Consider the following 16,782-nt stretch of genomic DNA (forward strand, 5'->3'; position numbering starts at 1 on the left):
TTTTCTCCCCGAACGAGATTTTCCTTGCAGCATGTGCTCTCCTCACTCCACTCCCACCACAACCACAGTGCCCCCCCACTGCACAAATCCATCCCTCGGTGAATCCCTAGGGAAAGCTCCCTGAAGCATAACCCCGAGAATGAGGACATGGACTTTACTCCTGCCAATGCTGGAAGAATCCCACATACGGAGTACTCTGGATGAAATGTGACAGTCTCTATGCCAAGAGCAAAATAACTGTAAAACCAGTTAAGCATAGCAGCTGGCTACCATCAGAGGAGAGTCCCTCAGTGTAACTATCATTATTAAGCAAAACTTACATATATATATATATATATATATACATACATATATAGACATACATATAACACTGCACATATGTTTTAAATCCCTTAGAGAACATAGCTCAAGTATTCTAGAAGAAACCTGGGCCCTCAGACCAAACTCAGCTTGCAAAAACAGCTCATCTGGAAAATAAATTTTCAAAACCTATGGGTTCTGTTCAGTCATGAGGCTGCAGGCTTTGGGAAATTAAATATTAGAAGTCACAGTGGCAGCATAGAGCAGCCACTTTTTATGAGCCAAGAGATCTTACCTCCAAGATAACTTTGCTAAGCAGTATTTGCAACTCTGATCCACTGCTTACCTACTCTGCTGAAGACCTTTTCTAAATGTAGGGTCACCATCCCCATCACAAATGAAAAGCAAACAAGATAAAAAACAAATTTTATTGAATGAACAAAAGTCTAAAAGTCTCCCATTTTTGGTTAACAAAAGCAGCAACCTACAAAACCCCTGCATTCCATGACAAATCTTTTTATGTCAAAAAATTAATCCTTGAGCGTGTATGAACATTTGTACACAGAACATTGCAACTGCTGAGATGTGTTTGGGCAAACAACTGGATAAATTTCAAATCAGGGAAAAAAAGAAATAAATAGACTGCACGTGGACACCTGAAAAAGCTTGAATTGTTTGCTAGCTGAGAGGTATATCATCGGGGCTGTCAGCAGTTTTCAGCACTTGCACCCCCTTCATACAAAATAAAAAGAGCAGCAGAAAAAGGACAGATTTTAAGACTGAACAAGAAAAAGAACAGCCAACAGAACACAGTGTTCAGCTAGCTCATTTGGCTAATGGTAAATGCAGCTTTTTAATACTGATTTTCACAAGCTTGTGTTAAGTGAGTCCATGCTCTGAAGACGCTCCAGGATAAGAATTCAGCCACCATACCCACAGAGCAAAAACAACAGAGAAGTTCTATCCTCAAAAAGGCAATTCCCCACAGTCTAAAACAGTCAACCAGATAAGGGAAAAGAAACTGAGACCTGCTTCACAAGATATGATTATCTGACCGACAGAAGTCTAATGGGAACTAAATGGAGAATGTACATTCCCTTTGTGAATCCGAAAGGTTTTCTAACCAATGTGATTTTTTTTTTCCTTTGCACTGGATATGGGAAGCCTTAGTAAAATTAAGTGTTAAAAAGGAAGGCAATGATTACTTTTATCCTTACACTATTTGCAGAATAACCCTTTTTTATGAAGTCATACCACAGTTTTTCATGCTTTTGAACATCAAGTATTTTCAATGAAGTCTGTTTATTACATTGACTAATTTCAATCTGCTCTTTTGTCTTCACATATCAGGACATAGTACAATTATTTCAAAAAAAATGACTGATTCTGCTGTCATATTTATCTTTGATTGCAAAAGTACAATAATCTGTGCTTATCTGTCACTTTATACATCAGATCTTGTCCACTGCAACCATATCATCAGATTTATTTAATAATTATGAGGCTGTATCTTATACCATAATTTCTATTCGTATGTATTCTAGGACTAATAGATCCCTAGTATGTCTTGATTAAAACTAACTTTAATATATCAACTCTATCATCTAAAGTTAATTTTAATCATTTCCATCATAATCATTATAACTCTGATACCCACTGTTCCTCCTCTCCCGAAGATTAGATTTCTTCCATGTAGATTCTTGATGAAAACTAGCACTGAAAGATCGACCCAGTCGTCCATGTTGTTTCTTAGAGATATTGTCTTCACTCTCAGATTTGGAAATTCCTTGTCCTTGTGTTTGGGATTGTTTATTCTGTCTAACATTTCCAAATGGAAAATTCCAAGGACCAAACCTTTGCCAGTTAAGTCTCTGAAAGGCAATGATGCAATGAAGATTTCCTCCAACCTAATCAAAGTAAAAAGGCTCTTTGTTAAATCCATAAGGGCGCATTTCTAAAATACACTGATATTTGACATCAACATCTTGGCAAGTACACGATCCTTTCCAAAAGAAAATACACAAAAAAATGCAACAGCACACAAAATAGAAAAAAACAGCAAACAAACAAACAAAACCGAAAACCAACAAAAAACCCCAACACAAAACCATATACACACACAAACAACTCGTATCAATCAGTTCTGAATTGTTTCCCAGATTCAATTACCGCCTTCTTTCTCAATTTTTTAAGTTATCCATTTTATCTTTCATGGGCCAGTATCACTTATCTTCTGCTAGTCTTTTTTACTCTCTAGCTACCTTCTCAGAAATTATCTGTTCTGCTCCATTCTGATCTTGCTGACACAGTCTTCCATAGGGTCTTCACATTTGAAATCATCTCTTCAGTCTATTATTTCTCATAGACTTTCAATCTCCAAATCACAAATACATCTTCCACCCATGAGATACAGCCCTATCTATGGGAAAGAAAGCCACACGCATTGACAGTAAGTCTGCACAAGGGACAGACATGCATTCTTTTATGCCTGATCCTACTCGATTTTACCTTGTGTCCCACTTAAAGGGAGCTAGAAAGGTCACGCCCCAAAGGGTTTGTAATTTGGCTGCAGAGTATTACTATACTTGCTGCAGCTACATTTTAAACCAGCAAGGTTAAATATTGTGACCAAATACATTGTATACACACATATCCTGGTTTATCCTGGCATATGCCAAACTACTGCTGTTCTATATCTTGTCCTACAAATAAATATAAAAGATGCTGCTATGCAAGTACCCACATTTTACTTTTTTTCTTCAGCAACACTTCACAACAAATTTTTTTAGTGAAGCTATCTTACACTGCTGAAGTAGGAGTAAGTTTGCAAAAATCTGCCATGAATTTCCTCCCATCTTAGTAAGTTTACCTTACCTTCTTTGTTTTTCGATGCTGCAATCCTCTCTCTAGGTGTCGAATATCTAGATATTCTGGATTTTGAGTATTTAGGTCAGTGACAATATCTGCCCACCTACAGAATAAAATTATTACTACTCAGCTGACATTTAAGAAGTCTCAGCAGGATGAAGACTCAGATATTATGTGCACGCAAATACAGATCTGTAGCTTTAAATGGTCTTAGCAGTGATTTAAAGATAAAATGAATGTGTACAGATATAAAAGCCTCAATATCAGAGACATCAAGATAGATATAAAAGTGTCCTGTTTAATCAAAGCATTCACAGTGATTATTCCTGCTCTTGCAAAACATCTTCCAAAATGAATGAGAGCACCATGAGTCATTAGTTATATCCCTTACGCTTACCAATTCATCAGTTTGTGACAGGAAGAAGCAAAGTATGGTTTAGGCAAGTAGAAACATTAGCTTTTTTTTTATTTAAACCTCTCTTACCCTTCTGTATTATTTGGTTCAAACCCTTGGTTTTTTCCACACACTAAATCTGATTTTACCAGACAGCTCTTGTCATAACTCACTCCTCCATTTTATTTATTTAAATCTAAACTATCAGTTGAATCATTCTCCACTCAATCAAGCTCTTCAAAGATTCATAATTCCTTCTAGCACAACTGAAACAAATACCTACATATTCCAGACCTCTTTAAACTTACACATCACCTTTTCATTTCTATCAATGTCTATTTACCTGTTTCTCTCTAGCACCATCCTCCAAGTTCAGAAAATGCATTTCTATCCCAACCTTTGCCCTCCTACCTTAAGCACAGAACTTTCTGCTAGCTGTCATTGGGAGCGTAGCAGAAGACAGAATGTCTCCACAATCAAAATTAATTTTACAGAGGTTTTTATTCTATATTCAGAAACCTTTTCCTGAGCCATTTTTACTTTATATACCCCAGGACAAAGTTCTGTCGTTGAGATCTATAACACGCCATTTCTCAGCACAGTAACCACATGCATAATGTGGTTTTAATTTTGTTGCAGTTAATCTCATTAGTCCCAAATGCCCAATTATTTGCAATTATTAACATAGTCACATCACTGCAAAAACAAAAATAAAAGAAGTATTATCATCATAATCTGTTTTCACTGTTCTTCTCCTAATGTATCAAGAAAAATCACTCCATAATTAATTTGGGGGTGACAGAGATGCTATTTGCTAAAACTTGTACTTTTGCCATGGAATTAGTTTCTTGAGAAATACTACTATTTTGCATGTTCCTCAACTTCAGAAATAATACTAAGCATAATTTAAGCTGATAAACTGTACTATCAATTTATCTTGACAAATATAACTAACGGATGAAATTTCTACAGAGCACCCTCTAGCTCTCCTAGTTTGTACGTCTAGTTTAGACACCAACTTTGTAGGAGCCAAACCTCATCATAAATGCACTGTTTTAATGCACAGATAAGCTAATAACACAACAGAGTACAGGCTGTAACTGCACCTGAGCTAGGAGATCTTGGTAGCAGCAGAATATCCTGTGCACAGCCCAGACACAGCCTGTGGATGTCCTCAGCTGCAGTGTAAACTCCTCCAAGGGCCGTACAGCCTGTGACTGGCACCATCGCAGACAGATGAGGTGTCTTTCCTTCCTGACTAATGTGAGACGTCACACTCAAACAAGAGAAATGGGCTTTGGCTTGCAGCAGCCCGCAGGTGTCCTGACAGGTGATATAAAGCTGCAGAGCCAACCCTAACGTCAAAACACAAAGTTCCTCACTAAAGCACCACCTCTTTCTGTTCAATAGATATATATCTATATATATATTGATTCAAAAGAACTAAAAAGTCACTTGTTGACCCTGAGTAGAGAGGTACAAACTGTTTTGAAAGAAAACTTTGTTTTATATTCTTACCAAGTAACATACCTCTTACAGTGTATTGTTGGATGCTTTCTGCTTGGCTCTCCAATTAAGATCCAATATTCTACTTCTTGCTGCAAGACACGACCTCTGTTCAACAGAAGATACAATCCTAGTAAGATTTATTGTGCATACTAAAAAGAGATACTCACGTTCTACTGTTCTTTTTAGGATTTTCTAATATTTAAAATTGTTTCCTCGGCTCCTGTGCTACACATAGTGTTCGCAATTGCATACAGGGAACCTTTTATTTCACAAGGCCTGGAAGAAAGCCTCGTGAAAGCTACTACATATTATTTGGGAAGAAGACAGATATTCATTAAAAATAGCATCACCTGGATGAAAGGCAGTCTGGTATATGATCTAAATACAAATATATAGGTAAAACAGAAATAAGAGCTGTGGAAAGCCACACAAATGTGGAACAAACATCCTCCTCCCTATCTGTGATTGTCTAAAAGTCACGAAAGAGTCCTTTGCACCATTTTTAAACTACACCTCCACTGACAGCTGTTACTAACAGCTGTAGGGTAACCTCTAAGAACACAACTGGTAACTTCAAATGCTTCCTCCTAAGCATCCAATACCACATATTAAAAATCCAAACCCTTCAACAGATCAATTTCAAGTTTGTGATCAACTTCCAAGAAACTCAAAGCCTGCAGTAACCTTGTCAGGGAAAATTTTGACAGGCATCAGGACAGACTGATGAAATACACAGAACTGTTCTGTGACTTTCTGTAGATAATTACCTCATGAAAAACTACTTCAGTTTCAATTGTGACAAAACCTGAGATTTTTCTGCCTTGGGTATTAGACAGCATATGGCCTTAGTGCTTGCAATAATGTTTTTACTTACAAAAAATTCCCTGTAAAAAAACATGTATGCCATCATTGCACAGATGGGAAACCAAGACACAGGATAGATTAATTGACTTACCTAAAGTCACACTGGAAGTCTGTGGTTGAACTGGGAACTGAACCCAGGTCTCCCGAGTCCAAATCCAGCAACCTAAGATCATACAGGAAGTCTGTGGGTGACCTAAGAACTATCTCTAAGCTCAGCCTAGCAGCCTATCTACTAAGCTCAGCCTAGCAACCTGTCTACCCACTGCTTTTGGAAATGAAAATGTTTCTTAGCTTCATTTTTAAAGAAAAGCTTAAAGCAGATAAACAAGAACTGCTCCAGAATCTATATAGTGCTTCTGGAACTGAAACACTTTTTTTTTTTCCCAGTAAGATAAGAAAATACAAAGAAAACAGGATGCTATTCTGGTCTGACCTCCAGTCTAAAGTAAGGCTATAAAAGCTCCTTGAACTTATTATTTCCCGTTATATTGTTAGAAGATAGCTACTGTTAGGAAAAAAATTTAATACTGACTTTAAAATAACATCAATAGTGAATAAGAATCCATTTGAGCCATGGGTAAAGGACTGAAAGTGTTGTTCTCACTTATTACTAAACAATGTAAATTCAGATTAGTTATAAGGCATGTTAGGCTTCCACACACTGCATCATATTAGTTTGCAAACTGCATTTTTGATCTATTAAACCTTTTTTTTTTTTTTCTCCTTGTTTTTCTAGTGCAGATTCTTAGTAACTGATTGAGTAAGTGAGCCATTATTGATTTGCTAAATTTAAGCAGACCGATGTGTTGAATTTCTACTTGGGGCATATTTTCTACACACTTCTCACAAACATGGCACGTCAGTGACTGCAGCCTTAATAAAAAACTGTGTTCTTTTGTTCATATACTAAAAGCTTTCATTAACCTTATGGTGAGACTCACTGGGAACAAATTAGATCCATAAGACTATGCTTTATCATCTCAAAAAAAATTACCATTTTGAACTCCAAAAGCAGAGTTAGCATTCTCCCTTCCTTGACATGGCCCCACCTCTTCAACAGCCAAAGTCAGGCTGCTTAGCAAGCAAACAGCAAGACCAAGGCTCACCTTATACTAGTGATCTATTCTTTTCATTGTTTAATATTCCCCACTTGGTATCTGCTAATTGTGTCAAGGATTGCCTTATGCTCCATGATAACACTAATAAATACTGACCAATAGCTGAACCTCAAGAAAGTCCAACAGAAACCTCCAGTACATACTTTGTAACTACTCTGAGAGAGGAAAAACAGTTTAATAGGATTCCGTGAATGAGGTAAAATAAACTACTCTCCACAGGAGAGTACACAAAGTACTCTACTACATAAAGCAGCAAGTTAAATGTCTTACAAAATATAAATAGCCTCAACAATTAATATTTTCAAACTTAAAATCTTTAAAGCAAGACTTCCCCTAAACCGAGTATGAGTATCAATGCTATTATCCTCCTTTAAAACCTAAATTTAATTGAAACCTCTATCAACTATTGCATTACATTATCCTGAGCGACATCACCCTGAGAAATCTTAAATTATTGGGGTAACTTATTTTTATTCTAAAACAACTAGCATATTAAGCTTCTCCTGGTATTTTAGAAGTGCTCCAGCGTTCCAAGCATTGCTTAAAAAAGCCAAAGACCTCTTCTAACTTCCCTCCCCCCAAACCCTGCCAATTCCTCATAAAAAATTATTCAGATAGATATCTTTACTTTTCTATGCCTTACACTCCAGTGGTTGCAATTTATCATCATTATGAGTCAACACTGCAAAAAAAGGTATGCAACCACCATCCTGCAATACCTACACATTGCCTGTTCTTGCTATACACAAACACTGGTTTCTAAGTGTAAATTTTATCACATCCACACCGGGATGGATTAATATCACTATAGGCTTTTTGCTTTTAGTTTCTAAAGAAACACAGCAACATACACACACTTCTTTTGTTTTCCCCTCCAAGGTCTCTGGGAACAGACTCCCTCCATAATTAGCTGGCTTTTTATTGTTTTGCCATAAAACAAAGCACCTGGCTTTTTTTCAGCCCATATGTTTTTATGTTTCAGACTAGTTACCCTTACTTGTCCTTCAAGTAAAAAACTACCCTCTCTATATCTAACTAAAATGTATTTAAACAATTTCTTAGTACCACTCATAGTTTTCTGTTTTAAATTCTCTCAACCTAGTCTGCTTAGTTATGCTTAATTTTAAGTCAATCCTATTAAATCACACTGTAGTGTTTTGCTATCTCAGACATAAATGCCTTTTTGACATACAATGAAATGTTATTGTGGGAAGAAAAATTATATCAACTTGCAGTAAATTTTCCTGCACGTTTCTTCACCTAAAATAAGCATGAACACAGTATCTTACCTATAGGCTTTACTAGCTTTTACTGGGGTTGCTTCAAATCCAATTGGGCAAAAATAATGGTTTTGGCAATGGTAGATGTAGGCCATTGATTCATCTTTCAGTCCACGTGTGAGCTTTGCAAGGGCCCCTGCAGCTACAAAGAAAGATCAGGTTACAGGCCAGGGTGTTTTGGATCCTGCGCAACATATTCAGCAACAAAAAGACCTATCTGATAACAGAGAGTAGTTATACTGCTTTTTAAATTAGAGGACATGACCTGACAGGCATGCACAAAATACAGCTTTGATCTCAAACTTCTTGTGCCAGGCAGGAAATTAAGTACTTGTGCCATTTTTTTGTGCCAGGCAGGAAATTAAGTACTATCTGCCACATGGTGTGTAATAAGGAAGTGTAATATAAAGTATGCTTAGTATTTGGATAAAGACGGTATTAAAATGTATTGTTCTGGGGAAAAAAAGAAAAAAAAAAAAAAGAACCACAAGTGTCTCTTAACCTAAGAAATACACACAATGCAGTCCTGCTGCCCCAAGTCACAGGTGGTACACATCAATGACACTACTGAAACCACTGAAAGCTTTCAAATGTTTTGATATCCCGAGCCTCTTGGAGATTCCTAGTCTTAGAAACACATTTGGGCACACGCTGTTTGGTAATGTGACCCCAATACTCCGTTTCAGGAAAAGACTAGAAGAGGCAGTGAAACATGACAGAATTTTCAAATGGGATACCAAGAAAAAAAGAAGTTATATCCACTTTAATAATCTTCCCCAAAACTTCTCAGTGTGGCTTTATGCTTCTAAGTAATATTTTAATTAGAAGATAATCATCCAGACTATACCAACAGCTAATAAACTGGCCAAGAAAGTAAATCTTTTTGGGTTTTTTAGGTAGCAGACTTAAAAGTAGACATAAAAATGCAGCTCATTAACTAATTAAGAATAATCACCAAACTTTTAGAGACAGATGTTAGCTAAAGTCATGACTTCATTAACTTTAAAACTGAGTTTTTCAAAAGTATAAGAAACTTATTAAGCACTAATACTTTTGTGCTGGACATTCTGAATTTTTATGCAATACAGATCTCAAAAAAGCTGAAACAAAAATCTATTGTTCTCCGAGTGTATGACAACAAACAAATCTTCCCAAACACAGAACTGGAAATGCAGTGTTCTCCTAGATACCTTAAAATTTCAGTTCTGTGATAGCAGAATATATAGCACAGAATGTTTAGCACAGAATATATATTATCATAATAAAACAATGAAAATTTTAGCAAATAGAAGAAAAAGTAAAACCAGACAAATCAGGCAACTTGGAGCTTCTTGATACCTTATCTCAAACTGGAAGTACTACTTACAGACTTTGTCCTGTTCACATGCTACACACTGCAGGATTTTTCAGTTTATATACTGTAAGATGAATGCTTTAGGATTAGCTACGTACCAGTTTCTCCAGCTGTCTTGTTCTTCCCATGAGGTTTATACAGAACATATGAGCATCCCTTGATATGGAAGTGATCATTTATTTGCCTAAACCATCTGAAACAATAAGCTTAAAGATTGTAGTAACTTAAGAGTTATTAAATGCAATTTTATTTCCTCCCACTTTTCCTGTCCTTGACAGTTTAGGAAAAAAAGTCTTTGTGTGCTACTAAATACCTACCACATTAGTATATAGATAGTACCCAATACAAACAAAACTGAACATATCCTTGGCAGAGAAATAAATATGCAAAGCCTTTTTGTTCATTGTGCTTTTTTAGACCTGACATAGGTCCATAATAACCAAAGTTCTGGATGTGAAATGCTGGTCCTATTTTATTCAGTCCAGATTTTCAGTTGCTCAGCCTTTAAAAAGACACAAATTCTGAAGTGCCAAACTTTAACCATGATTTGTAAGCTACACAAATGAAATCTAAGAGACCAGAAGGGACCCTTCAAGGGAGACTCTGCACATCATTTTCGGTCTCCGTCACACAAGCTTCACAAAGCCCGAGTGTTACAGGAGTCCCATACTGCAACTCCTCCTAGGAGCAGTAAGTGAGGCAGGCCAGCAATTTTTCCGTATTAGAAGATTCAAATTCACATGTTTGAAGATAACACCTCAATCATAAAGCTGTGTTGGGTGATGTGGTTGGCTCCCAGTCCTCCTGTTTCCCAGTCTGCCAAGTACTTTAAAATTATTTGAGCAGGCAGAAAATTAAAAAAAAAAAAAAAAAAAGGGGGCAACTTCTCTGAAGTACACAGGATACTCACAGGGGAAATCAAAGAATTACAAGTTTAACTTTTGTCTGTATAGACTGTTGACTTAAAGAGACAGAACATTTTATCACCTTGGTTTGTAAAGGTCACTATAACCTGACATACTCCTGAAGAGATACAAATCCTGCATCTGAGTCTCCTAAGGCAGATGAGGAAATTTTTACGACACTTTTCAATGATCTAGCCAGTATGCTGGCTGGAGAACAGATTGCTGACACGTTTTCAAATCCAGCACCAACCTGCCAAGTCAAACACTATACATTGCCTTCAACACTGTATATTGCCAAAAAAAAAATTAATGAAATCAAATGCAACTCATGAAGCAAGGAAGAACACTGCAAAATTTTTTTAATTTCACAGAAGGGTAACACACCAAAGCCCTGTCAGATGTTCAACACTCAAGTACAATATGCTTCTTGGCTCTGTTTAATCCTAAAATGCCTTTAATACAAAACAAACAAACAAAAAAGGTATAAAGATTTTTAGGTCTAGCTTATAAATAACAGGAAACAGCAGAGCAGAAGTGATAAAAAATTTCAAAGTTGAAATGTTCTGTGACTTCAGCCCCATGTTTTTGTTTTGGTTTTTTTTTCCCCTTCCTCCTCCTGAACAGCTTCATTACAGCAAAGGTGCAGCACTATTTCTATTTAAATTCTTAAATTATATTTTACATAAAGCTACTAGTATATCAATTGCCTTTTCAGGCTGCTTCAGGGATATTAGCAAGCATTTAACATGCACTTTCAGAAACAAAGTATAAGGAAAAAATTTCCTAACCAGAGTATTATACAACCATTAAACAAACTGAATGAAAAATCAAATAGAATTACACATTCACCTGACCTGTGTAGCAACACCACACTATACAATATGGCCAGTACAAACAAGTCTTTGAAAAGTGTCTTTGGGTGCTATCAGAGTACCCAGGTATGCTTCATTATTCTAAAGCTTAAGAGGACTAACTTGTGTTAGCCACTTTTTTTTAAATAAATGAACTGCTGTATTTTTAAAGGTTCAATCTCTTAGCTTTATATTATTTTGCATACATTAACAATTTAGCTGCATCATAAGAACCAAACATACCTCATTAGAGTTGTATTTCCAGTGAAGGGACCAAACCTAATCTCCTCAAATGGGGGCTGAAACCCCAGTATCTGCAAAGCTTCTTCTTGAGTTATGGGTGGTAAACTGAAAAGGAAAAAAGAAGAAAAGAAGTAAATAAAATAATAAGTAACATAGTTTAAACCCTCGAGAGGCAAAGCAGTCTATGTCTGACTTACCTTCCAGCTCCCAGAGTACTATATAAGAAATTCCAGCAAGACACTAAGGATGAAATGCCACAGGAAGTCTTGTATTGAGGTCGGCTAACACAATACCTTAAACAAAAAAAAATCCAAATGCATTAATAAGCATTCTTGATTTTATAGAACCAACCTGAACTACTTTTCTGGGTGCCATATCACTGAAGGGCCATGTTATATTACATGTTTTTATGCCACCTGTATTAAAAAAAACCCCAAAACAATAAAAAACAGAACAAATGCATTCTTTGAAAAATAAATTGAGTAAATATGTCAAATAATTTCTTTGTCACATGCTAGTACCCTATTTTATACAAATCAGTCAAATTTCCAACAGCTCCATGGGAGTTCTGTACAAATGATCCCATAGGAAAAAACAGTAATGCACTAATACTGTATAGTCTCTTCTAACATGTCAACTTGCAGTAAACTGCATCTCTACCAATTTACTAATGAATGTCGTTCCAGATTGCAGATTCCCTAAGCTAAGCCTAATTTTCTGATGTCACAGACATACACATTCATTAAACTAAGTGAATTTAGTAAACTATACCCATATGATAATCGGTTGTATAGATAGTGTATGTATGTCTAACATATCCCCATTTCTACTAAAAAAAATTATGAAGGCATTATTAAGAAGTTTTAAATCAGATAACTAGCAACAGTGTTTAGTGACAAACTGTATGAAGATAATTCTAAACACAATTCATAAATACTACCATCTCCGAAGGTCCAGCACTTTCCTCTCCTTCACATCTTCAAGAGCTGAACGCTGAGGACACTCTCTGTATTGTTTGCTTTTTTTGTCCACAGACTTTTTCTTCATCCCTTGTTTCTTCATGTTGCCTACAAAACAGATTTCAGAAACAAATGCATGTCTAGTTTGCCTTTCATAGCTTTCTTCTTACATACTTCTACTCATAGCATACAGCTCAAATAGAGACACTGGTTGTGTTACTAAGTGCCAACTGGGACTTTAAGTGAAAGGAAAAAGCTCAAATACATAATCGTCAACAGGTTTGTAAAGCTGCCATTAGCTCTGTACACAACATGGTGTTTAGATCATGAACAGAATTAATGACGTCCTGCCCAACTGTTTAGAGAGATAAGTCAATCTGATTATTCTAATGCGTTAAATCAGCCATCCCAGAAACAGACTCCCACACCAACATGGACATCCCATGTCTTAACATGAAATGCACATGCAATATAATGAAATGCTTGTTTTTCACTGCCAACCTTGTAATCAGCTTCTGATGAAAGCTTATATTGCAAATTCAGTAAGAACACACACACAAGGTCTCTTCCTTCTCATAAGCCACGGAGGCAGTTAAAAAGGCAGAGCTGAGCCACATTGCACAGCAGAAATATTTTTGTCCCATTTTGAAGCCATCACATCCAGATGAAATATTTTAGAAATTATGACCATCCTCTAAGACATCATAATTTACGTCTTACTTTTATTTAAGGACACTTCATGTACACATGAAAAGGAAGTGGCAACTTGCCAAACATGTTTTTAAGTTTTGCTGAACAGGTTTCATATTAATGTAGAGAAAACAGCAGTTTAACTATCTAGCCAAGCCATTGAGAAAAAAAAAAATCCACAGCACACTCTAGATAAACAGAGGGATTTGAGGACAAAGAAAACCAACTGGGTATGCAAGTGTTTGATTTGTAGCTGCAATTAGTGATTAAGCAGAGAAAGAACACAGGAGGTAGCAAAGAAGCCAGTTTTAAAGGATCCCTAACACTGTGTACATGTAGCAAATCGAAATAAATAAAATTCTGTTACAGAAACCTACTGTTTTCCTAGGTAACTGTCATGATTGCATTGTCATAAAAATCACAGCTTCAACTTCAAAATACATCTCTGAAGTATCTTGAAACATTTCTGCAAGCAACAAACCTGTACTTAAAAGGCAAAAGTAATCACTGCACAACACACAAGGTCCTACTAAAATTAAAAATAAAAAAAAAAAAAACTCCAAAAACACAGTGGGAAAAAAGAAAAACAGAGACCACCCCCAAAATAAAAAAATACACAGTTAAAGCAGAAGCCAGCCTGTTTTAGAGCCCTTTCCCCAGGCAGCTACACCTCACTTTCACTCCTCCTATCTCACTCTCTTCCATTGAGCAGGTTCCTTGTAACGAAGTAGAGGTTCTATAGCACTTCCTTGAGGGATACATGGCCAGCCCCCTCCACAAACAAGCTGTAAACATGAAGCCTTTTCCTTTCACATCAAAACTCCACCACCTCACCTGCTTTGTTCTTCAGATTTGCGTTCACGCCATTGAACTCCGATTTGTCTATTTCCCATGCCAGTGGAAGCTTTCCAAGATTGCCAGGCAGGCTTTCCAAGTCAGCATCTTCACTGTAGATTATCTCTGAAGCACCAGTTTGAACGCTGAGTAAGTTAGGTGTGTTATTTCCAACATTTAAGGCAGCACTGCCTGATAGGCAGGCACTAACTGAAGCACTTGGGCTTTTACAAATAGATGTTACTCTGTTTAAAAAAGCATAGTCTGAGCAGATGGTATAAAATTTCTCTCTTGTATGAGTCACAGGACATCCCCATGGATAATGCCCATCTCCCCTGGATACCAATGATGCAGTGGAGCCGTCTGACATGCAGTATGGCTTCACAGGATCATGAAGAGAAGCTTCTGGGGATTCTTTCCCAGCTCTGTTTTCAGTGTTTCCATTATTTCCAGAACCATTTTCCTTTTCATCTTCTGAAATGGTAGGCATTGAATGATACTAAAAGAATATTGCACAGTTAAGAATACTTTTTCTTTTTGTTTAATTACACCAGGGTTTTCATCATTGCCTCCATTGCCTCTGCAAGGTATTGACGAGGTACCTGAAATAAAATAAGAAGTCTGTACATGTGTGTCAATCAACATAAAATATACACAACGCTTACCTTTAAACTCATAGCAAATAAGATCTGAAACACCCTCCAAGATATATCGCAACATACACAGTGTTGTTCCCCAAGCATCTCTGGAACTCTACAAACAGCACCTTTTATTATTTGAGTTGCCAAAAGCATACACCACAGTGATATTATGATGAAGACATATTAATTACATTTATAAATGAGCATACAAATAAGAAAAAATAAATTAAAAAAATTGAAAGCTTCCTACATTTACATAGTTGTGGCTGACTCTTCCATCCCTTAGTCTCAGTACACTGTTAATGCTGAGTGCAAAATAATTTATACAAATTAATACATCACAGAACAGCAACCTAAGGTCACTTAATTCTGCCAAAGCCTGCATACTTTTGCTGCAAGTGGAGTGTAGGTGTACAGTTACAGTAACTATAACCTCCATCGATTGTAAATTGACAACACTTCCCTCAATCTGCTCCACTGCTTTCCTCCTATGGCTGTAAAGGATTCCCTTTATTTTTATGTGCCTCCTATCCCTCAAGACGTGGGAAAGAAAAGCAGCTGTTGTTTATGGTAGCTAAGAACTACCAAAAACAAATTTAGAAGACTGGCTGGCTTGCTCTGAACGATCGCTTTTAAAGGGCAAGCCGACAGCGTGTGTGTGATCTGTCATCTCAGCAGCTCGCACGTCTACAGGCGCGCGCCGCAGATGGGAACCTGGCGCGAGGGAAGCAGGAATTCCGCTCCAGAGCCGCCTCCTGCGACACGGGCCTCAGGTCGCTGCCCCGCAGCCCAGCGGCGCACCGGGAGCGGCTCCGGCCGCCCGGCCCCTGCCGGGCTGCGCTGGGCACATCCCAGGGACACATCCCAGGGACACATCCCAGCCTCCGCCCGTGCCCAGCAGCGCCCGCCCCGAGCGCAGCCCCAAGACTCCCCTCGCCCGCCCGGGTCACCCGCACAGCCCCGCCCGGGGCGGGGGGCACCGGCCCCGGGGAGGGGCGGGAGCGCTGGGGCGCTGCCAATCGGGGCCGCGGCTCCCCGCTCCGCCTCCCGCGCTGCCGCCCGCCGGCTCCGGAGCGCACAGCCGCAGGCTGGAAGAAGGGGCCCCGCGGGAGGGTGGGCCCGGTCCCTTCCCCGGCGGCGGCCCCGCATGCCGCCCCCGGCCGCGTTACCTGCGCGGAGCGGCGCTGCCGTGCTCCCTCCCTCCCGGCCGCGGCGGAGCGGGGACGCGGCGCGCCGGAAACAGACACGGCCACGCGCTCACCTGCGCGCCCCCGCCGCCCCCCTCCTCCTCCGCGCCGCCGCCGCCGGCCCGCACCAACTCCCGCAGCCGCGCGGGGTGGCGGCAGGCGCGGGGCTGCCCGGCGGCGGTGCCGCTCCCAGGGCGGGCCCTCACGGTGCCTCGGAGGCACGGGCCGCTTGCCGCCCGGCTGGGCCGCGACTGCTCCTCGGCGCCGTGAGAGGCGCCTCCTTGGCCGCCCCCCCCCCCCCCCCCACACCTATGCGCCCTCATGGTCTCGCCCGGTGGTGCCCCGCGGGCGGGCGAGAAAGGAGGGGCAAGTCGGGAGGGGGGTCTGGCGTGGGGAGCTCACACAAAGCGGGAAGCACAAAGGCTAAGGGTGCTGGGCCTGTGCAGCTTCGGGAAGAGATGTCTGAGAGGGGATTGCAGCAGTGTCTGTAATTATCTGAAGGGAGGGTGCCAAGAGGATGGATCCAGGCTCTTCTTGGTGGTGCCAAGCAGTAGCACAAGAGGCAGTGAGTGGGCAGAAACTGATGCACAGGAAGTTCCATCTGAATATGAGGAAGAACTTATTTATTGTGTGGGTGACCACCACTGGAACAGATTATCCAGAGAGCTTGTGGAATCTCCCCCACTGGAGATACTCAAGAAAAATACGGACACAATCCTGCGCCATGTGCTCTGGGATGACCCTGCTTGAGCAGGGAGGTTGGACCCGATAACCTGCTGTCATCC

The 16,782-nt window shown here is 39.4% G+C and overlaps 2 protein-coding genes across 5 annotated transcripts in view; one reads left to right on the forward strand and one right to left on the reverse strand.

The window, feature by feature from the left end:
• Window positions 1-709: 709 nt before the first annotated feature.
• On the reverse strand, window positions 710-16,067 carry BIVM (basic, immunoglobulin-like variable motif containing). Of its 4 annotated transcripts, XR_003571425.1 has the most exons (12): window positions 15,980-16,067; window positions 14,170-14,771; window positions 12,627-12,753; window positions 11,884-11,979; window positions 11,687-11,791; window positions 9,786-9,880; window positions 8,343-8,475; window positions 6,027-6,098; window positions 5,093-5,176; window positions 3,175-3,271; window positions 2,562-2,719; window positions 2,090-2,207 (listed from the first exon to the last, which is right to left on the reverse strand). XR_003571425.1 is itself a non-coding variant. In XM_027885638.1 (11 exons), exons 2-11 carry the CDS (start codon window positions 14,657-14,659, stop codon window positions 1,917-1,919), a joined length of 1,590 nt encoding a protein of 529 aa, XP_027741439.1. In that variant the 5' UTR covers window positions 14,660-14,771; window positions 15,980-16,067; the 3' UTR covers window positions 710-1,916. The 4 variants fall into 4 exon arrangements, 3 of the variants coding, with proteins under 3 accessions (XP_027741439.1, XP_027741440.1, XP_027741442.1); XM_027885638.1 differs by lacking the exon at window positions 2,562-2,719 and having other exon boundaries at window positions 710-2,207; XM_027885641.1 differs by lacking the exon at window positions 2,090-2,207 and having other exon boundaries at window positions 2,344-2,719.
• A 251-nt stretch (window positions 16,068-16,318) lies between these two features.
• The window catches only part of KDELC1 (KDEL motif containing 1), a 14,963-nt gene continuing 14,499 nt past the window's right edge, over window positions 16,319-16,782 (forward strand). The window contains exon 1 of the mRNA XM_027885654.1: window positions 16,319-16,426. Coding sequence (XP_027741455.1) covers window positions 16,319-16,426 — 108 coding nt within the window. The remainder of the gene's footprint in view (window positions 16,427-16,782) is intronic.

This window comes from Empidonax traillii, unplaced genomic scaffold (assembly GCF_003031625.1).
Source record: "Empidonax traillii isolate 1590-97213 ecotype Southwest subspecies unplaced genomic scaffold, ASM303162v1 scaffold169:size887049, whole genome shotgun sequence".
Classification (NCBI taxonomy): domain Eukaryota; kingdom Metazoa; phylum Chordata; class Aves; order Passeriformes; family Tyrannidae; genus Empidonax; species Empidonax traillii.